Raw genomic sequence first — 23,701 nt, forward strand, 5'->3', positions numbered from 1 at the left:
CATGATCAGCCGTCATTATTTAGTAAACCATTAAAGATCGATGGGAATCCTTTGTTTCCACGTAGGGGTGTGGTGCAGAAAGATTCAAATGTCATAAACGTTATTGATGAATTAGAAAAGATCACTGTTCCAGTTCAACCTATGGGTAATCCTCAGCATGATGAGTCGGCAACACCAATCTCCTATGCGGACAAGCTAAAGTCATCTTCCCGGAACAAAGAGAGATTAACTTCAGGCTTATGAAGCCGATGGAAACTAGAGATGATGCGGATGTGGTGATACCAAAAGAAGTGATCAAGAAGGCTCAGGATAAACTTGAGAATGTTCTGTACGGCTATTTCTTGGGTAATAGGCTTCCGTTTCCGGTAGTAGAATATTACGCAAAGAATGTTTGGGCGAAGTTTGGATTTTCAAAACTCATGATGAATGCGGGCGGCTTTTTCTTTTTCAAATTTGACACCAAAGAAGGTATGTTAAGTGTGTTGGAAGGTGGTCCTTGGCTCATTAGGAAAATTCCGTTATTCTTAAATATTTGGACTCCCTCAGTTAGCTTGAAAAAGGATGGGATTAAAACGGTGCCGGTTTGGATTAAGTTTCATAATGTTCCTCTTGCTGTGTATACCGATGAGGGGCTTAGTCTATTAGCGTCGAAGCTCGGAATTCCAAAACGACTTGATGCCTACACGGCTGATATGTGTGCTGAAAATTGGGGCAGAACAAGTTTTGCTCGAGCAATGATAGAGATCTCGGCTGATAATGAATTAAAAGATCACATTGTTCTTGCTATCCCTAAACTAGATGAAGAGGGTTATCTGATGGAAAGAGTGGACGTTGAATATGAGTGGAAACCTCATAGGTGTGCGGTTTGTTGTTTATTTGGTCACTCGGATGCGAAGTGTCCTAAATCTGTTAATGTTAAGCCGAAGCAAGTTACAACCGATGAGGAGGGTTTTGTTACCGATACTAGGAAAGTGGCAAGACACGGATTTCCTCAAAAGAAGCAGAAGGCTAGAGTTGTTTATAGACCAAAGAATATCCATGCGGGTCCGGAACCATCTGGCACAAAGAGCGTTAATGCAGAACGGCATGTGGATAAGGTTAATCAGGAAGGTAACAAGCGTGATCTGAATTTGAGGAATTCTTTTTCGGTCCTGGATAGTATGGCTGATGGGGTTCCGAGTACGAGCAATAGTCAAGAAGATAGGCCTCTAGTAGATGAATTTGTGCGGCAAAACACAACTGAGACGGCTGAATTTATGTGTGCTGGAACTAGTGATAAAAAATCTGAGGGGGCAAGCACTCCCGGTTTAGATGGTGTCCATGGATAGTATTGGTGTTTGGAATATAAGGGGATTGAACCTTCCCCTGAAACAAAGAGAGGTTCGTCATCTTGTTTCTGAAAATCGGCTTCAAGTATGTGCTGTTTTAGAGTCTCATGTTAATGTCACCAATCTTGATAGAGTTTGTAAAGGGGTGTTTAGGTTGTGGGATTGGACTTCCAATGGCTATTGCTGTGCTAGAGGGACTAGGATCATTGTTGGCTGGAATAAGGATCTGTTGGACCTTATGGTGATAGCTCAATCGGATCAAGTGTTACATGTGCAAATTCGTACTAAGTCTAATAATAAAGTGTTCTTTTGTTCGTTTGTTTATGCTGAAAATAAATACCAAGATAGAAGGGCTCTTTGGGATGACTTATGTAAGCACAAGTGTTTTATTCATGACAGACCGTGGGTGGTGCTTGGGGATTTCAATTCGGCTCTATCTATGGATGATTACCTAGTTGGGCCTTCTGCAATTCCGATTGGGATGAGGGAGTTTTATGATTGTGTGCAACATAATCAACTCTCTGATATTAAGAGTCATGGGTTGCGATACACATGGAACCAAAAGCCGAAAAATGGTGTAGGGGTGTTAAAGAAAATTGACAGAGTTATGAGCAACACTCAGTTCCTTGACTCGTTCCCAGATGCTTATGTTCATTTCCATCCGTATCGAGTTTCGGACCACTCGCCTTGCATTCTCCATTTGTCTCCGTTCAACCACAATCGGCCAAAACCCTTCAAGTTTGCTAACTTTCTAGCAAGTAAGGAGGGCTTTATCCCTTGTGTTACAAAAGAATGGGCAAAGGTGATTCCGGGGAAAACTATGTTTTCAGTGGTTAAGAAGTTGTCGGCTCTCAAGTCTCCGTTGAGACGGCTTCTGTTTGCTCAGGGTAATCTGCATAGTCGTGTAAAGGAGCTTAGGGTAAAGCTGGATGATATCCAAAAGGCTATTGACGCGAATCCTTTGGACCTGGATCTTCGTGAATCTGAAGCTAGGTGTATTCAGGAATTCAATACTGTGTCCTATGACGAGGAGTGTTTTCTAAAGCAAAAATCCAAGGCAGAATGGCTTGCTGCAGGTGACTCGAATACGAAATTCTTTCATAATTGTGTTAAAATGAGGAATGCTAATAACAAGATCCATAGTATTCAAGATGTTCATGGGAACCGATTTATTGGTAATGATGTTATGGGTGTCATGGTCTCCCATTACTCAAGTTTTTTGGGTACACAGGACCAAGTTATCAAATTGACGGATCATGATTGCTTTACTAATGTTCTTGATGCGAATGTTGCTAGCCATATGATTAGACAGGTTACTCGGGAGGAGGTCAAAAGTGCTATGTTTTCCATAGGTGTCAATAAAGCCCCGGGGCCAGATGGTTACACTTCTGCGTTTTTCAAAAACTCTTGGGATATAGTGGGTGATGAAGTTACAAAAGTTGTCTTGGATTTCTTTGATAACGGTAAGCTGCTTCAGCAGATTAATCACACCATCATTGCCTTGGTGCCGAAAATTCCGTCTCCTAACGCAGTGACGGATTATAGGCCGATTTCTTGCTGTAACGTTATTTATAAGTGCATTAGTAAAATTATCACGGACAGAATTAAAGGTAGTTTGGAGTATCTTGTTGACATTAATCAGTCTGCCTTTGTCCCGGGTAGGAAAATCACTGATAATATTCTTCTTACCCAAGAGCTTATGCACAATTATCACTTAAATGTAGGCCCGCCCAGATGTGCTTTTAAAATTGATATTCAAAAGGCCTATGATACGGTGAGCTGGTCTTTTCTTGAGGATATTTTACATGCTTTCGGTTTCCACCAAAGAATGGTTAAATGGATCATGACTTGTGTTACGAGTGTCTCTTATTCGCTGAGCATTAACGGGAATCTATACGGGTATTTCAAGGGTAAACGAGGGCTCAGGCAGGGTGATCCTATATCCCCTTATCTATTTACTCTTGTCATGGAGGTTCTCACGTTGTTACTTAAGAAGGCAGCCTATTCTAGTAACGCGTTTCGGTTCCATCGTTTTTGCAAAAAACAGAAGATAATTAGCGTGTTGTTTGCCGATGATCTGTTTTTATTCGCTAATGGGGATGCGGCTTCGGTTAAAATTCTAAGGGACACTCTTCAGATGTTTACAAATGTCTCGGGTTTGGTTCCAAGTTTGCCGAAAAGTACCGTTTATTTTGGCAATGTTCCTCGGCCTATTAAACAGGAAATTCTCCATATTATGCCTTTCCAAGAGGGTTCTCTTCCGGTTCGTTATTTGGGTGTGCCGTTAATTTCAACAAAGCTTGCTTATAAAGACTGCAAAACTTTAGTTGATAAAATGGAGAAGAAGATTGACAATTGGATGACGAGATCTCTATCTTTTGCGGGTAGACTTCAGTTGGTGAACTCAGTCCTCTCAGCTATGCACATTTATTGGGCGACCGTGTTTATGTTGCCAGTTAAAATTGTGACTGATCTTGAGCGATGTATGCGTGCTTTTCTTTGGTCTGGATCTACCCATCAGTCTGTTAAGGCTAAAGTGGCTTGGAAGGTTGTTTGTCTTCCCAAGTACGAGGGGGGATTGGGTGTTAGAAGTATTTCTGATGTTAACAAGGCCCTCCTTTCTACGCATGTTTGGAGTATTCTTACTAACAGGAATTCTCTTTGGGTTCAATGGATCCATATGTATAAGCTGAAAGGTAGGAGTCTCTGGGAGGTCCCGGGCCGGGGTTGTATGACTTGGGGATGGAGGAAGCTACTTGCAATCCGTAGCTTAATCCGCCCTCACCTGTGGACGTCTATTGGCAATGGGTCGCAAACAAACATATGGAATGACATGTGGTGTAATCAGTGTCCCTTGAGCCGTTTTATCAGCCCGAGATGCATTTCTAATGCAGGTTTTCATCTTCATTCCTCGGTTGCTGACTTGGTTTCGGCCAATGGTGAATGGAAATGGCCGACAGCGTGGTATGATTTATTTCCTGTTCTAATCAATATTCAGGTTCCAACTTTTCTTGATAGGCAGGACCGGCTGGTTTGGAAGGATCTTGATGGCAATTCTTGTCATTTTTCTTCTTGGGAGGTTTGGAACAATATTCGACAGCGTGAAAGCTTAGTGTCATGGGTTTATATGGTTTGGTTCAAACATTGTATCCCTAGGCACTCGTTCCATCTGTGGCTTGTTATTCGGAATAAACTGAAGACGCAGGATAGATTATCCGTTTGGGAAGCTGGTAGTGCCACGAATTTAAACCTCATGTGTTGTCCGTTGTGTTACCATGATAGAGATTCAAGGGATCATCTATTCTTTGAATGCTCGTTTGCTTTACAGGTTTGGAATAACGTTAAGACATGGACGAATATGAATAGTGTTAACGGTTCTTGGGCCGAAATTTTGTCTTGGATGAATCAGAACTCGAACATGCAGGTTCCCGAGAATATTATCAGCCGATTGGTATTGTCAGCTGCTTCTTATTTTGTTTGGCAGGAAAGAAATAATAGGCTCTTCTCTAGAAGTCACCGTACGGAGATGGTGATTGCTCGCGAGATCATTCGAACGGTTAGACTGCGGCTCTTGTCCTTCAAGTTCAAGTGGCATCCGAGTACTCGAAGATTGTTAGAGAAATGGCAGATCCCGAGTGGGAACATGGTCATCGATCCAGGCTGATGTGTAGAGTCTTCTTTGTGTTTTTGTTGCTCTATTGAGCTGGGTTGTTTAGTTGGTTGGTTGTTTTCCTTTGGGTTGTGTTTTTGTTTGTTTGGCTGTTTTGTATTTACCTTGGTATGCCAAGGTTTCGGTGTGTAACACTTCAGTTGCACATTTTGTGCTTATTTCGTTTATAAAATTCACCGGGGTAACCCTTTACCCCAAAAAAAAAAGGATAGACTTTGCAGTGCACCTATCCTCTCTTTGCCAGAGCGCACAGATGACTTCGTGGTTTATTGTGATGCATCCATTCGGGGTCTTGGATGTGTGTTAATGCAGCGCGACAAGGTTATCGCTTACGCTTCACGCCAACTCAAGGTTCACGAACGGAACTACACGACGCACGATTTAGAGCTGGGAGCTGTTGTTTTCGCGCTTAAGATATGGCGACACTACCTGTACGGTACCAAGTGCACAATTTACACCGACCACAGGAGTCTCGAGCATATTCTTAAGCAGAAGGATTTGAATATGCGTCAACGGCGATGGGTCGAACTACTGAACGATTACGAATGCGCCATCAAGTACCATCCAGGCAAAGCCAATGTTGTGGCTGATGCCCTCAGTCGGAAAGACACTTTACCTCGGCGCGTGCGAGCGCTACAGCTTACGATTCAGTCTAGTCTTCCTGCACAGATACGGGATGCTCAGGCAGAAGCATTGAAACCTGAAAATGTCAAAGCTGAAGCCTTACGCGGCTCACGACAACGAATGAAACAGAAGGCAGACGGTGCCTACTATGTAACGGGGCGTATTTGGGTCCCACTTTTTGGCGGTTTACGAGAACTTGTAATGGATGAAGCTCACAAGTCTCGCTACTCAGTACATCCAGGGTCGGACAAGATGTACCACGACATCAGAACTACTTATTGGTGGCCTAGCATGAAGGCCCACATCGCTACCTATGTCAGCAAGTGCTTGACCTGTGCGAGAGTCAAGGTCGAATACCAGAAACCAGCGGGCCTACTTCAACAACCTAAGATACCGCAATGGAAATGGGAAGAAATTTCCATGGATTTCGTTACAGGCCTACCTAGACCCCAGCGGGGAAATGATACCATATGGGTGATCGTGGATCGACTCACCAAGTCTGCACACTTCCTGGCTATAAAGGAAACGGATAAGTTCTCCACTCTCGCAGACATCTATCTTAAAGAAGTTGTTTCGAGGCACGGGGTGCCCACCTCTATCATTTCGGATCGGGATGCATGATTCACGTCAGAACTATGGCAAGCAATGCACAAATCTTTCGGCTCACGGTTAGACATGAGCACAGCATATCACCCTCAGACGGATGGGCAGTCTGAGCGAACGATTCAAACTCTTGAAGACATGCTTCGGGCATGTGTTATCGACTTCGGCAACGGCTGGGAAAAGCACCTCCCTTTAGTGGAGTTCTCATACAATAACAGTTATCACACCAGCATACAAGCCGCTCCATTCGAGGCATTGTACGGACGTAAATGCCGGTCACCTCTCTGTTGGGCAGAGGTGGGGGATAGTCAGATTACGGGTCCAGAGATTGTAGTGGACGCCACAGAAAAGATTTCACAGATACGACAACGCATGGCGGCAGCACGCGACCGTCAGAAAGCCTACGCGGACAAGCGTAGAAAGCCTTTGGAATTTCAGGTCGGGGACCGGGTTTTATTAAAAGTCTCACCCTGGAAGGGTGTGGTTCGTTTTGGCAAACGGGGCAAACTAAATCCGCGGTACGTTGGACCGTTCGAGATCATTGAGAAAATCAGCAAGGTAGCCTACAGATTGAACATACCAGCTGAACTCGGGGCATTTCACAATGTCTTTCACGTGTCGAATCTGAAGAAGTGCCTATCAGAAGAGACCCTTATCATTCCTTTTAAGGAACTCACAATCGACGAGCGGTTGCAGTTCGTCGAGGAGCCAGTTGAAATCACGGACCGGGATGTGAAGGTCCTCAAAAACAAGAGAATCCCTCTTGTTCGAGTACGTTGGAACTCCAAACGTGGCCCAGAGTACACCTGGGAACGCGAGGACAGGATGACAGAAAAGTACCCCCAGTTATTCGGAACCAATGCAACCACTACTGAGGCTGAAGCTACTACTTCGGAATTTCGGGACGAAATTCCAGATCAACGGGGGGAGGATGTGACACCCCAGGAAAACCAGTGAACAATACAACTTACCTAGCTTCCTCAGTGAGTGCATACCAAATTTCAGGACGAAATTTCTTTTAAGTAGGGGATAATGTGACAACCCGTAATTCGAACTCATTCTTGTATAACGTTACGTGTTTATGTGAACTATACTAAATGAATGAATGCATGTTTATGTGATATGTGCTTCTATTGAATGTTACAAATAAAACACTTGTATGTATGTAAACGGCCCAAGCGCACAACACACACACGATCGCTCAAGTCTTTTGGGCCACACTCTTGCAATCGGACCTTAAGGGCAGCCCATATGTGGGTTCGGCCCATTCTCTTATTACGCATACAAACAATCCCCTTGGAGTTTTGTTCCTCATTTGTTACAAAACCCACTTCACACATAGAACCCTAGTTCGGTTCCTTTCTCTCTTCTTCCCCTCGAAGCCGACGGCACCAAGGTTAATCGTTGGATCAATTCTTGTTCACCCACCTTCAATCGGTTAGTGTTTTGCTTATGCTTTCATGTTATGATTCCATGCTTAGGCCATATCGATTAAGATTGTACATGTGATGAATGATATTATGATATGTGTGCTAGTATAATCTTGTAAGATAAACTAGTTTTTTTGATAGCATGATGATTATGATGATAATTGATTGAAGTTTTGTTAATCGGCTCTCATGTATGCTAAATATGATTTCACTAATTGATGGCCTTGTTATAAGTACCGAATAGATAGGCAATCGGCTGAGATATGTTTGAACTCGAATGATATGTGTAAGTATTAGGGTTTGATCCAACTAAATAGTGAGGAATTAATTGGTGTTCATGTCTTGTTGTTTAGGGTTCATAAGAATTGATGATGAAATCCCATGTTTGATCGATAATATGCAAAACTATTAGTTGTTAATTGATTTTGTGCAAGTATGGAAACTTTGAAATTGATTTGGCTAGATTAATGTTGTAACCGAATAGCATGAATCTCGGATAAGTAAACTGATCGCACACGAGACCTCTTGGTCGCACAAGGGGTCCATTCGCACAAGCTTATCCGGTCGCACAAGATCCCTCTGGATCGCACAAGAGGCCCTGACCGCACAAGGGGACTCCGATCGCACAAGTGTAGTGTTGGATCGCACATGTTGTTGGGCCGTAACTATGTTAGGTAATTACTGTTTTGATTATTTGACCGAGCAAGCCCAAGGCCCACTCGCACAAGGCCGGTTTATGTCGTCTGGGCCGGATGGTTATTGGGCTGGACTTGATCGCACAAGGCAAACCTAGTCGCACAAGGTGTTTTGAATCACACGAGTTGTTAAGCTGTTGGGCCGGACAGCCCAAATCATCTCGCACAACCCAACCTGATCGTACAAGATCAGTCGGGTCGCACAAGACCTTTACATGTTATTATTTTGGGCCGATATGTTTTGGGCTACTCATATTGATGGGCCGGGTACTACCGAACTTCTTCGGGTGGACCGCACAAGGATGTTGGGCTTGTGCGAGTCCAAATCTTGCATACGTTATTAACTGTTAAAGTGTATTTGACTGACTTTGTGTTGCCATGATAAATACGTGATTGCCATGACTTATACGTGCATTACTTGAGTCAAAACCTGACTTGTATGGTAACCCTGTTAAGACGTGGTTGACCACTGTTAGTTCAAGAACCCTCTCTTTTGTGTATCTGCCGAGCAAACCAAGGTGAGTTCACACAGCCAAGGCATGGGATTCCCGGGTTGGGAATTGGGTTGGAATGTTTAATATGGAATGATTACTCGTACTTACGCAATCACTAGACTGTAGACCATCGTCCTCAGGATAGTCAGGACACTTACGTAAAACCTACGTAAACTAGTATCTACCATTGTCTCCCGGGTCGGGAGGACACTTACGTAAATCCTGCGTAACCTAATACCCACTACTGTCTTCCGGGTCGGAAGGACACTTACGTAAATCCTGCGTAAACCCCACACGTACCACTGTCCTCGGGGAAGGGCACTCACGTAAATCCTGCGTGACCTTGTACGTATTCCTGTTCTCGGATTAAGAAGAACACATGGTTGCAAATAGTCTAGTAAGTACCATAATGGGAAGCCCCCATTAGTAAAAATAAACGTGGGAATCCCCCACTAGTAATATATATATACAAGGCAATGGGAAACCCCCACCATTAGTGCATACATGCATGGGAAGCCCCCATCTAGATGAACATACTCATTACTATTACGAACTTATTTTCTGTGAACTCGCTCAACTAGTTGTTGATTATCTGCTGCATGCCTTGCAGGACCTTAGGTACATTATGGAGCTTGCACAAGGAGGAGCAGGTCGTTGTGGGCAAATGGATCGTGAATGCTATTTGAACACTTATGATATTATATACATTAACACTTACATTTGGGTTTTACTTTTATGCTTCCGCTACACTTAATTATGTTGGTTTGATAAACACCTTTCGTGTTGATGGATAATTATTACTATTTATTACATGTTCAATATGATTGGTGGCTTGATCCTGGTCATGTCACACCTCCAAGCGGTGGTACTCCGCGTGTGGATTTTGGGGGTGTGACAGATTGGTATCAGAGCCATTGGTTATAGAGAACTTGGTTTTAATATGGGGAAAACGTTTTTATTAAAACCAGACTATAACCAGAACAGTGCTCCCAACGATCCACAACGACGCTTCGCTCCACGTGCAAGACTCGACATCCTAGGTAATAAGGTTTATGTTTATTACCTGCATGCTAGAACTATACAGAACTTTGCTCGCATTACGTTTAGATACACATGACTTTATTACATGAGAATACCTACGTGCATACGCTTTTCTGTCATCGCCCTACTCGCGAACCACTCTCACTTACATTACTTTTACAATGAAGATCATGTCTGGACGGATTAACATGACTCAAGCCCAGCTAGAGGCTCTCGTACAAGCTCAAGTTGCTGCGGCACTTGCACACTCAAGCAGGTAGTATATCCTGTAGTCATAACTTACGCTAGGATCTTTAGATCCTACACTCCTAAACTAGCCCTTGTATTTAAACTTTGCCCTATTCGTACACAATAGGTCAACCAGCGCAGCAGCAAGTTTGCACCTTTAAGAACTTCATGGACTGTCGTCCAAGTACTTTCAGCGGCACAGAGGGGGCAGTGGGACTCCTCCACTGGTTTGAGAAGCTGGAGTCAGTGTTCGAGATGTGTGAATGCCCTGAGGCTCGCAGGGTGAAGTACGCCACTGGCACGCTAGAAGGAATAGCACTAACTTGGTGGAACGCCCAAGTCCAGATCTTAGGGTTGGCAGCTGCTAACGCCAAACCCTGGAACGAATTCAAGGAACTTATCAAGCGTGAGTACTGCATAAGGGATGATATCCACAAGTTGGAGAATGAGTTTTATCACTTGAAGATGACGGGGTCAGAGATAGAAGCTTACACGAAGCGATCGAACGAACTGGCTATTTTGTGTCCTACCATGGTAGACCCTCCTATCAAACGCATCGAGTTGTACCTCAAGGGTCTAGCCTCAGAAATTCAGAGCCATGTTACATCGGCCAACCTCGACAACATTCAGGATATCCAGCGTCTTGCTCATCGCCTCACGGATCAGGCGGTGGAACAAAACAAGTTGCCCAAACGCATCAGTGCTACCACTTCGGCCGCTACTCCCACTACACCCTGTGATAACAAAAGAAAGTGGGATGGGGATTCTAGCAAAGGTTCAGCAACAGTTCAATCTCAAGCTCAGCAGCAGAAGACTGATCACTACCAGAGTCCCAGCCAGCAATCCTCTGGTGGCCATAGACAGAGAAGGTATAAAGGGTTTCACCCTAAATGTCACAACTGCAACAGACATCATAGCGGCCAGTGCAACAAGGGTCGTTGTCAAAGATGTCTCAAGATGGGTCACGAGGCCAAAGACTATAGAAGCCCACGGCCTGCAAATCAGAACCAGCAACCGCAACAACCAGCTCCACAGAACCCACAGCAGCAGCAGCCACAGCGTGGAAACCGGGGATGTTTCCAGTGTGGGGCTGAAGGTCATTTCAAACGCGATTGTCCTTAGTTGAACCAGAATCGCAACAACAATAACCAGGGCAACGGGCACAACAACGGTGGGAACAACAACAACAATGGCAACGAGGCAAGGGGTCGAGCTTTCGTGTTAGGACGAGGAGATGCAATGAACGATCCCAATGTGGTTATGGGTAAGTTTCTCCTCGACGATATTTATGTTACTGTTTTATTTGATTCGGGTGCGGATACAAGTTATATTTCTGTGAAAGCCAGTAAATTGTTAAAACGTACATCAACACCCCTAAACACTAAACACGTCGTAGAACTAGCTAATGGTAAGAGTTTAGAAGCCACGCAGATAGTCAAGGGTTGTAGTATCGTCTTAGCCGGTCAAGTTTTCTCCATCGACCTTATTCCCATAGTCTTGGGAAGTTTCGATATCGTCATAGGGATGGATTGGTTATCCCAACATCAGGCAGAGATCTTATGTAGTGAGAAGATTATTCGCATTCCACGTTCTGGTCAAGAACCTCTCGAAGTCCAAGGCGACAAGAGTGGTGCAGTGGTTGGCATCATCTCTTTCTTGAAGGCTCAGAAGTGTCTACGGAAGGGTCACACCGCAATCTTGGCACTCGTTTCAGATGCATCAGTAAAGGAAAAGAAATTGGAGGATATTCCAATTGTTCGCGACTACCCTCAGGTGTTTCCTGAAGACTTACCTGGCTTACCGCCTCACCGTCAGGTCGAATTTCAAATCGAGCTCGCTCCAAGAGCAGCACCCATAGCTCGCGCACCATACCGTCTAGCTGCATCAGAATTGGAGGAACTGTCAAAGCAGCTACAAGAGCTCTTGGAAAAGGGCTTTATACGTCCAAGCTCTTCGCCTTGGGGAGCTCCAGTACTTTTCGTGAGAAAGAAAGACGGTACGTTCAGAATGTGCATCGACTACCGTGAACTCAACAAGGTGACGGTAAAGAACTGTTATCCTCTTCCACGGATAGACGACTTATTCGACCAGTTGCAAGGGTCGTGTTACTACTCCAAGATAGACCTACGGTCTGGCTACCATCAGCTGAGAGTCCGGGATGAGGACGTCTCCAAAACCGCATTCAGAACTCGTTATGGCCACTACGAGTTTCTTGTCATGCCGTTCGGGTTAACGAACGCGCCTGCCGTATTTATGGATCTTATGAACAGGGTGTGCAAACCCTATCTTGACAAGTTCGTCATTGTCTTCATCGACGACATTCTGATCTACTCCAAGAGTCAGGAGGAACACGAGCAGCATCTACGCCTTATTCTGGAACTTCTTCGAAAGGAACAGCTGTACGCTAAGTTTTCGAAATGCGACTTCTGGCTTCGTAAAGTCCACTTCTTAGGCCACGTAGTGAACAAGGATGGGATTCATGTCGATCCATCCAAAGTAGACTCGATCAGGAACTGGCCTGCACCACGTACGCCAACGGAAATACGCCAATTCTTGGGTTTGGCGGGGTATTACAGACGGTTTATTAAAGACTTTTCAAAGATTGCTCAGCCGCTTACGCTACTGACACAGAAGGGTGTCACCTACCGTTGGGGAGATCCCCAGGAAACTGCTTTTCAGCACCTAAAGGATAGACTTTGCAGTGCACCTATCCTCTCTTTGCCAGAGCGCACAGATGACTTCGTGGTTTATTGTGATGCATCCATTCGGGGTCTTGGATGTGTGTTAATGCAGCGCGACAAGGTTATCGCTTACGCTTCATGCCAACTCAAGGTTCACGAACGGAACTACACGACGCACGATTTAGAGCTGGGAGCTGTTGTTTTCGCGCTTAAGATATGGCGACACTACCTGTACGGTACCAAGTGCACAATTTACACCGACCACAGGAGTCTCGAGCATATTCTTAAGCAGAAGGATTTGAATATGCGTCAACGGCGATGGGTCGAACTACTGAACGATTACGAATGCGCCATCAAGTACCATCCAGGCAAAGCCAATGTTGTGGCTGATGCCCTCAGTCGGAAAGACACTTTACCTCGGCGCGTGCGAGCGCTACAGCTTACGATTCAGTCTAGTCTTCCTGCACAGATACGGGATGCTCAGGCAGAAGCATTGAAACCTGAAAATGTCAAAGCTGAAGCCTTACGCGGCTCACGACAACGAATGAAACAGAAGGCAGACGGTGCCTACTATGTAATGGGGCGTATTTGGGTCCCACTTTTTGGCGGTTTACGAGAACTTGTAATGGATGAAGCTCACAAGTCTCGCTACTCAGTACATCCAGGGTCGGACAAGATGTACCACGACATCAGAACTACTTATTGGTGGCCTAGCATGAAGGCCCACATCGCTACCTATGTCAGCAAGTGCTTGACCTGTGCGAGAGTCAAGGTCGAATACCAGAAACCAGCGGGCCTACTTCAACAACCTAAGATACCGCAATGGAAATGGGAAGAAATTTCCATGGATTTCGTTACAGGCCTACCTAGACCCCAGCGGGGAAATGATACCATATGGGTGATCGTGGATCGACTCACCAAGTCTGCACACTTCCTGGCTATAAAGGAAACGGATAAGTTCTCCACTCTCGCAGACATCTATCTTAAAGAAGTTGTTTCGAGGCACGGGGTGCCCACCTCTATCATTTCGGATCGGGATGCACGATTCACGTTAGAACTATGGCAAGCAATGCACAAATCTTTCGGCTCACGGTTAGACATGAGCACAGCATATCACCCTCAGACGGATGGGCAGTCTGAGCGAACGATTCAAACTCTTGAAGACATGCTTCGGGCATGTGTTATCGACTTCGGCAACGGCTGGGAAAAGCACCTCCCTTTAGTGGAGTTCTCATACAATAACAGTTATCACACCAGCATACAAGCCGCTCCATTCGAGGCATTGTACGGACGTAAATGCCGGTCACCTCTCTGTTGGGCAGAGGTGGGGGATAGTCAGATTACGGGTCCAGAGATTGTAGTGGACGCCACAGAAAAGATTTCACAGATACGACAACGCATGGCGGCAGCACGCGACCGTCAGAAAGCCTACGCGGACAAGCGTAGAAAGCCTTTGGAATTTCAGGTCGGGGACCAGGTTTTATTAAAAGTCTCACCCTGGAAGGGTGTGGTTCGTTTTGGCAAACGGGGCAAACTAAATCCGCGGTACGTTGGACCGTTCGAGATCATTGAGAAAATCAGCAAGGTAGCCTACAGATTGAACCTACCAGCTGAACTCGGGGCATTTCACAATGTCTTTCACGTGTCGAATCTGAAGAAGTGCCTATCAGAAGAGACCCTTATCATTCCTTTTAAGGAACTCACAATCGACGAGCGGTTGCAGTTCGTCGAGGAGCCAGTTGAAATCACGGACCGGGATGTGAAGGTCCTCAAAAACAAGAGAATCCCTCTTGTTCGAGTACGTTGGAACTCCAAACGTGGCCCAGAGTACACCTGGGAACGCGAGGACAGGATGACAGAAAAGTACCCCCAGTTATTCGGAACCAATGCAACCACTACTGAGGCTGAAGCTACTACTTCGGAATTTCGGGACGAAATTCCAGATCAACGGGGGGAGGATGTGACACCCCAGGAAAACCAGTGAACAATACAACTTACCTAGCTTCCTCAGTGAGTGCATACCAAATTTCGGGACGAAATTTCTTTTAAGTAGGGGATAATGTGACAACCCGTAATTCGAACTCATTCTTGTATAACGTTACGTGTTTATGTGAACTATACTAAATGAATGAATGCATGTTTATGTGATATGTGCTTCTATTGAATGTTACAAATAAAACACTTGTATGTATGTAAACGGCCCAAGCGCACAACACACACACGATCGCTCAAGTCTTTTGGGCCACACTCTTGCAATCGGACCTTAAGGGCAGCCCATATGTGGGTTCGGCCCATTCTCTTATTACGCATACAAACAATCCCCTTGGAGTTTTGTTCCTCATTTGTTACAAAACCCACTTCACACATAGAACCCTAGTTCGGTTCCTTTCTCTCTTCTTCCCCTCGAAGCCGACGGCACCAAGGTTAATCGTTGGATCAATTCTTGTTCACCCACCTTCAATCGGTTAGTGTTTTGCTTATGCTTTCATGTTATGATTCCATGCTTAGGCCATATCGATTAAGATTGTACATGTGATGAATGATATTATGATATGTGTGCTAGTATAATCTTGTAAGATAAACTAGTTTTTTTGATAGCATGATGATTCTGATGATAATTGATTGAAGTTTTGTTAATCGGCTCTCATGTATGCTAAATATGATTTCACTAATTGATGGCCTTGTTATAAGTACCGAATAGATAGGCAATCGGCTGAGATATGTTTGAACTCGAATGATATGTGTAAGTTTTAGGGTTTGATCCAACTAAATAGTGAGGAATTAATTGGTGTTCATGTCTTGTTGTTTAGGGTTCATAAGAATTGATGATGAAATCCCATGTTTGATCGATAATATGCAAAACTATTAGTTGTTAATTGATTGTGTGCAAGTATGGAAACTTTGAAATTGATTTGGCTAGATTAATGTTGTAACCGAATAGCATGAATCTCGGATAAGTAAACTGATCGCACACGAGACCTCTTGGTCGCACAAGGGGTCCATTCGCACAAGCTTATCCGGTCGCACAAGATCCCTCTGGATCGCACAAGAGGCCCTGACCGCACAAGGGGACTCCGATCGCACAAGTGTAGTGTTGGATCGCACATGTTGTTGGGCCGTAACTATGTTAGGTAATTACTGTTTTGATTATTTGACCGAGCAAGCCCAAGGCCCACTCGCACAAGGCCGGTTTATGTCGTCTGGGCCGGATGGTTATTGGGCTGGACTTGATCGCACAAGGCAAACCTAGTCGCACAAGGTGTTTTGAATCACACGAGTTGTTAAGCTGTTGGGCCGGACAGCCCAAATCATCTCGCACAACCCAACCTGATCGTACAAGATCAGTCGGGTTGCACAAGACCTTTACATGTTATTATTTTGGGCCGATATGTTTTGGGCTACTCATATTGATGGGCCGGGTACTACCGAACTTCTTCGGGTGGACCGCACAAGGATGTTGGGCTTGTGCGAGTCCAAATCTTGCATACGTTATTAACTGTTAAAGTGTATTTGACTGACTTTGTGTTGCCATGATAAATACGTGATTGCCATGACTTATACGTGCATTACTTGAGTCAAAACCTGACTTGTATGGTAACCCTGTTAGGACGTGGTTGACCACTGTTAGTTCAAGAACCCTCTCTTTTGTGTATCTGCCGAGCAAACCAAGGTGAGTTCACACAGCCAAGGCATGGGATTCCCGGGTTGGGAATTGGGTTGGAATGTTTAATATGGAATGATTACTCGTACTTACGCAATCACTAGACTGTAGACCATCGTCCTCAGGATAGTCAGGACACTTACGTAAAACCTACGTAAACTAGTATCTACCATTGTCTCCCGGGTCGGGAGGACACTTACGTAAATCCTGCGTAACCTAATACCCACTACTGTCTTCCGGGTCGGAAGGACACTTACGTAAATCCTGCGTAAACCCCACACGTACCACTGTCCTCGGGGAAGGGCACTCACGTAAATCCTGCGTGACCTTATACGTATTCCTGTTCTCGGATTAAGAAGAACACATGGTTGGAACAACCGGTGAGCTCGTAACCTAGGCGAAAAACGGCGACCAAGAAACTCTAGGAGAATTTTCCTGGTTCTCAATTGATCTTCGGTTAGTTTTTACGAATCAATTCAACGGCGCTAATCATTCAAGATCATTCTAGGGTTTCATCAGGTTTGGTTTCATCACGATTGTTGGTTGATTACGTTTTGGTTTCTGATTCGTTATCAAGAGGCTGTGATTGGTTTCCGGTTGATAATCAGATCTTTCATCTGTTTGACGGCTGTTAATCTGATTCAGCTTAGGGTTTTGAGTTCTTGGGATCCGTTTCTTGGTTAAAGTCAGCGGCTGTATCTTTTATTTGACTAGGGTTTCGTAGCAAGTGGGGCTGATAAATCAGTTTGTTTGTTACGAGGCTGCATTTAATTTCTTTGTCTGATTCTTGCTCCCTTTATCGAGATTGTTGCATACGGCTGCTAGGGTTTTCACTTTGACAAAGACAGGTTGTTCTTTTACGAGGATACATAAATTTTCTTGACTGTTTCTTTGTTTCGAGGTTGACCAGACGGCTGCTAGAATTTTATTTTCGTCAACCACTGTGTGTCTATTTCCAACCGGCATTCACATCGTTTGTCATGGATGATGTTAGTGGTTCTGGTGGAAAGAAACATGATCCTCATGCGACACCGAGGGCAACGTTTGAAGAAATTGCAGCCAGGTTTAAAATCATTGGCGATCTATCGGCTCAAACTGAACCTCGTAAGGTTAACATTATTGATGAATTGTTAGAGAATTCAGTTCCTTTTGAAGCTGAAAACATGCGGTCAACAACTAAAGTTTCGGATTGGGAAGGGATTAAGCAAGCTACCAAGCGATATGAGCAAAGATTAGATTCCAATGCTGCCGCTTTGGCAGGCCATGGTAATCCGCAACCGGTATCATTTGCAAATGCTGTTAAGAACTCGAAGGAGAAGGTGACGGTCAACTTTAGGGAGATGGAATCTGCTAAGGTTGTCGAAGGAGCTGATGTTGTTATTCCGCTGGCTTCGGTTCAGCAAGTCACGGACAGGTATGCAAACACCCTCTATGGGTATTTCTTGGGTAAACGGCTAGCATTTCCGGTGGTGGATTACTTTGCTAAGAACAATTGGGTTAAGTACGGTCTGGTTAGATTGATGATGAATGCGAATGGCTTCTTTTTCTTTAAGTTTAAAACTAAGGAAGGGATGGATAAAATGTTAGAGGATGGGCCATGGATGATAAGAAATGTTCCGATTATTTTGAAGATGTGGTCGGCCTCTATCAAACTGGAAAAAGAGGATATCAAAGCTATTCCGGTGTGGGTTAAGATGCACGATGTGCCGTTAACGGCATATACTGAGGATGGTCTTAGTTTGATTGCTTCAAAGATAGGGGTGCCTAAGATGTTGGATACGTATACTGCTACGATGTGTGCTGAATCTTGGGGAAGAAGTAGTTATGCCAGAGCTCTGATTGAAGTGCAGGCGGGGGCTGATTTAAAAAGAAATGTCACTGTTGCAATTCCATGTGTAGATGGTAATGGATATTCTAAGGTGGAAGTTAAGATTGAATATGATTGGGAGCCGTTACGGTGTTCATCTTGCTGTGTTTTTGGACATGATGATTGCTCGTGTCCAAAGAATCCTCAGGTTGTTCCAAATGTGGAGTCTGGAAAGAATGTGGATGATTTCCAGGATGTGGGTGCGAGAAAGAAGAAAGCTAACATCCAAGGTCTACACATGAAAAATCAGAAACCAAAGTTTGTTTATAGACCAGTTACTAATCCTAAACCAAAACCGGTCGTGAAGAGTTCGAACCGGGTTTCAACTTCAAATCCGTTCGATGCCCTTAGGGATGATGACGGTGATCAGGAAGGTAAAACTGTGGGGCGAATAGAGAAAAAAGAGAAACAGGTGACTGATAGGCAGGATTCGGATGAAGAGGAGGTAGTTGAAGTCTACAATGAAACGAGTAAATTTATGACATCGGGTCTACATCCTTTTTCTTCGAAAGCAGGGGCAAGCACCTCTTCCACAAAATTCTCAAATGGATAGGCTGTCTTTGGTTCGTTTGAAGGGGTTGCCGGTTTGTGGCAGCTTTATTTTTGATGATGGCGGTTGAGATTTTGTTTTTTGTTTTGCATTGTCTCGTCTACTAGATCTTTTCTTTGATGTATAGTAGGCTAGGTTATGGGATGTCATAGGTAATTTGTTTGCTTTGGTTTACATATATGGGGCATGTCCTGTATATGAACTAGTGTGGAATTCATCCTCACTACTTGTACTTATTTGCGTTGGAATTTTATAGAATCACCGGGGTAACCCTTTACCCAAAAAAAAAAAAAAAAAAAAAAAAAAAAAAAGAACACATGGTTGCAAATAGTCTAGTAAGTACCATAATGGGAAGCCCCCATTAGTAAAAATAAACGTGGGAATCCCCCACTAGTAATATATATATACAAGGCAATGGGAAACCCCCACCATTAGTGCATACATGCATGGGAAGCCCCCATCTAGATGAACATACTCATTACTATTACGAACTTATTTTCTGTGAACTCGCTCAACTAGTTGTTGATTATCTGCTGCATGCCTTGCAGGACCTTAGGTACATTATGGAGCTTGCACAAGGAGGAGCAGGTCGTTGTGGGCAAATGGATCGTGAATGCTATTTGAACGCTTATGATATTATATACATTAACACTTACGTTTGGGTTTTACTTTTATGCTTCCGCTACACTTAATTATGTTGGTTTGATAAACACCTTTCGTGTTGATGGATAATTATTACTATTTATTACATGTTCAATATGATTGGTGGCTTGATCCTGGTCATGTCACACCTCCAAGTGGTGGTACTCCGCGTGTGGATTTTGGGGGTGTGACAGATTCGTACTGTAACGAACATTCTGGAACTTGATCATAAGTTAAACATACCCTAAATATCCTTTACATAGCTTAGAAATAGGCTTTGAGGGGTTCGGTATGCTAAAATAAACTTATTTGATCAATAGAGACTAAAAGCGTCAAAAGTGCATAAGTTTGCATTTTCACGCATATCTTTCATCCTGAATATATCCGGACATCCAAAAATTTATGTAATCATTAAAATATTTTATTTTAGTGATTGGCATAATAAAATTCCATTCGTCGCGTAATTTGGATCGTTTTTGCGTTCATTACGATTTCCGTCGTAATTAACCGAACAACGCAACCGTACGCCCAAACAAACTGACATCCGAGATGTTTTTGAGCATATTTTAAGTTCCCTATACTTTAACTTTATTTTAGAGCCTTTAAATGGGGTTAATGGGGCTTAAAAGTGCAAAAAAAATCAAGTTTTACAAGTGTAGGGACCATTTTTGAAATTTCTGGCAGATACATTGAACCTGGTCCATTTTTGAGATATGATGGTTTGAACCCATGGTTTTTAAAATACCATGGGCTGGTATTTAATGGTTTATAAAATACTATGGGCCATTCTAGGGGTGCCCATGGTATTACAAAACCATGGGCACATGTGTACGGTTGAGATTAAATCACGTTTTTCGACGAACGATCTTAACGGTTCAAGGAAATCTATAAATACCCAACCCAACTTCAATCATTTCCCACATTTAATCTGATTCAAAGCTTTCTAAGTGGAAGTATATACTTCCTACCTGAAAGCGAATCGGGTTAAATCTTGCGGGGACCTTCTGTAAGTATTCTTTCGCGTTTTTCATTCGTCTTAGCGTTAAAGTCAAACTGCGTTTGACTTTTTGCATTGACCAGTTTATGGTCAACGCGAAGTTTGTTTGAACTTCATAACGTGAGCGTAATCACGATGGTTATAGTCCCTAGTGACTATACCTACTGATTTCCACGTTATCTAGGCTCAGTGACGAGTCGTAGTTTCGGCCAAAATGCGTTTCCTCGCGTATTTTGTAACCAAACTACTCTAGGGTATCAAAACCGTTTGTTTTGATACCAAACCTATTTTCTAACCTTACTAATCATGTTCTAGCATGTTTAGCTCGTCGCTTTTAGATTTGTGCTTGTTTAGGGTCGTAAAGGTAAGTGATCTAATCAATCGCTTATACTTTCGAACCCGACCCATTTGGTCGATCATTAGGATCCGACCAAACACTTTAGGTGACCATAGTTGTATATAAAATAACCTTTTAAGGTTATACCTTATGGTCACGTCGTTTAAGTAGTTGTATGACAAGTAATTCTTATGCCTTAGGAAAATTACCAAAATGCCCTTTTTACGCATAAATTCATTTTAAGCATATGTAACCTAAGTTTTGAAATCTAAACTGATTAGACAATAATATTAGACATGTTAAGGCATACATTACTTGTCATAGGACTAGTTAGGCGTTCCGAACGCGTTTTACGCGAACGACGCGTTATGTTGTTAACCCTAATTCTCTCTCTCCTATTGGCGATTTTCGTTCCTCATGAATCCATAGTTTTTCTTCGTGATCTTGTGTATAACAGTCTGTGATTAGAGGATTGCTTGTTCAATTCTCCATAACGAACTCGTTAGCACTAGGGATCGATCTAGAACTGGGGTTTTCTTCGTTCTTTCTTGTAATCGCCGCTCTAGTATTGACTCAAGAACCCTGATTTATTAAACTGGTAGTCACTGATTGCGGATAACTGAGTTTATTTTAGCTAGATTGGTGCTCAGGTTTAATCGATTAAGGGATCAGGTTTCATTCTAGGGTTTATAGGATTTAGGGTTTTTGTCTTCGTGTTTGTTGGTGGCGGCAATTGGTTTTTGGTTTACGTGTGCATGCTTATTTGATTTTCTGGTTTCAAGTGAGAGGTGAGTGTCTAGTTATGGATGATCGTTCCAAGTCGGGTGGATTTGCTGATGTCCTTCATGATCGTGGTAAACCGCCTGAATCGCTTAAGGATTCTACGAATGTACCGAGTAGTGTAGATGGTGCTGAATATTTGAACGAACCGGTGGCCGAGGAATTATCTACACCTGGAACAGCTCCTATTCGTGGAATTGGGTTACGTGTTACTAACATTGAAGGCAACCCTTTGCTTCCTAGACGAGGTATGTTCTCTACGTCCAATGCTTCGGTCTTGGACGGGTTGCTTAGTATTTCTAAACCTGTGGAAAACATGTTTACTGCTGGAGCACCTTCGTCGTCGAATAGCAAGGCTGATACTGCTGATCCGTGCCATGCGACTCCGTCGTTTGCTAATGTGGTCCAAGGGAATAAGGTTGATGTTAAAGTGAATTTTCGTTCCTTAGAGACGAGTGAGAAACAGGATGGATGTGATGTGGTCCTCTCTAGGGAATCGGTCAGAGTAGTGCATGACAAGCTTGCTAACACGCTATACGGGTATTTCTTGGGGGACCGGGTTGCTTTTCCGGTGGTCGACTACTTTGTTAGAAATAATTGGAAGCGATATGGACTGCAGAAGTCAATGATGAATGCCAACGGATTTTTCTTTTTCAAGTTTGCTGATCAAGCAGGTATGCAAAAGGTTCTTACTGAGGGGCCTTGGATTATTCGTTCACAGCCGTTATTTTTAGATGTCTGGTCGCCATCGTTAAAGCTTGAGAAAAAAGAAGTGAAAAATGTTCAGGTTTGGGTTAAACTTCATGAGGTTCCTCTAGCGGCGTACACGGAGGATGGTTTAAGTCTAATTGCTACAACGATTGGTGTTCCTAAGGCTTTGGATTCGTTCACCACGTCTATGTGTATTGATGGTTGGGGTAGAAGCAGCTATGCTCGGGCCCTCGTAGAAATCTCAGCAGAATCTGAATTGAAAGAAGAGTTAACGATTGCGGTTCCTTGTCTTGATGGGGATGGGTTTGTTAAGGAGAAGGTCTACGTTGAATATGAATGGTGTCCTCATAGGTGTGGCCGATGTTGTGTCTTCGGGCATATCCTTGAAAATTGTCCTCTGCAGCCTCCTAAGGTGCCAAAAGATAAAACACAACAACATAAGGGTCCGGGTTATGATAGAAAGATGAAGCAGCCGGTTCAGGTTACTGGTCCGTCAAAGAGGCAACCTACTGTGGACGATGATGGGTATACTACTGTGCAAGGTAAGAAGGCAGCGAAAAAAGTGGGTTTTAATGTCAATAAACCGAAACCAAAATTTGAATATCGTCCAGTTTCTACGAATCGGAAAGATAACGGGAAGTCTAAATCGGAATCATCTAATGTGAAGTCTCGAAATCCATTTGATGTTTTGAATGAAGTGAATGAGGAGCAAGGCCAAAGTAGTAAATCGGCTGGAGATGGTATTGACGACTCGGATGAAGACGAGGTGTTGGAAGGTTATTGTGAGATGGACGATTTTCTCATGGAAGGGACGCACAAAGTTCAAGGGGCAAGCACTCCTTCTCCAGTTGTTTCCAATGATTAGTCTTGCTTCTTGGAATATTAGGGGGTTGAACCGCCCTCTGAAACAACTGGAGGTTCGTCAGATTGTTAAAGAAAATTGTTTGTCGTTTTGTGCTATTCTTGAATCCCATGTGAATGTTGATAAGCTGAACAAGGTTTGTTCATCGGTGTTTCGTCGTTGGGATTGGACCTCGAATGGAAATAGTTGTGACAAGGGAACGAGGATCATTGCTGGTTGGGATCCGGCCACTTTTGATGTTATTTTGCTCTCACATTCTGCGCAAGTTATGCACTTCCAACTTGTGTTTAAGCATGACAAGAAAGTACTTTTTTGTTCCATTGTTTATGCAGCGAATTATTATGTTACGCGAAGGGAATTATGGCATCAGTTGTCTAAGCATAAGGTGCTTGTGGGTAATAACCCTTGGGTTATCTTGGGCGATTTTAACTCAGCTCTCAATCTTGATGATAAGTCTATGGGAGTATCTAACATATCGACTGGTATGAGAGAGTTTCAAG

The 23,701-nt window shown here is 43.7% G+C and overlaps 1 protein-coding gene across 1 annotated transcript; it reads left to right on the forward strand.

Annotated features, from left to right (window-relative positions):
- The first annotated feature begins 248 nt into the window (after nucleotides 1-248).
- On the forward strand, nucleotides 249-1,328 carry LOC110919090. Its single transcript, XM_022163368.1, has one exon. It carries the CDS (start codon nucleotides 249-251, stop codon nucleotides 1,326-1,328), a length of 1,080 nt encoding a protein of 359 aa, XP_022019060.1.
- Nucleotides 1,329-23,701: the final 22,373 nt, after the last annotated feature.

The sequence above is a fragment of the Helianthus annuus genome, chromosome 11 (genome assembly GCF_002127325.2).
Source record: "Helianthus annuus cultivar XRQ/B chromosome 11, HanXRQr2.0-SUNRISE, whole genome shotgun sequence".
NCBI classification, from domain to species: Eukaryota; Viridiplantae; Streptophyta; class Magnoliopsida; order Asterales; family Asteraceae; genus Helianthus; species Helianthus annuus.

What these genes read in the sequence shown, in the direction of transcription:
- LOC110919090 (XM_022163368.1), top strand. Translation starts at nt 249, where the DNA reads ATGGAAACTAGAGATGATGCGGATGTGGTGATACCAAAAGAAGTGATC.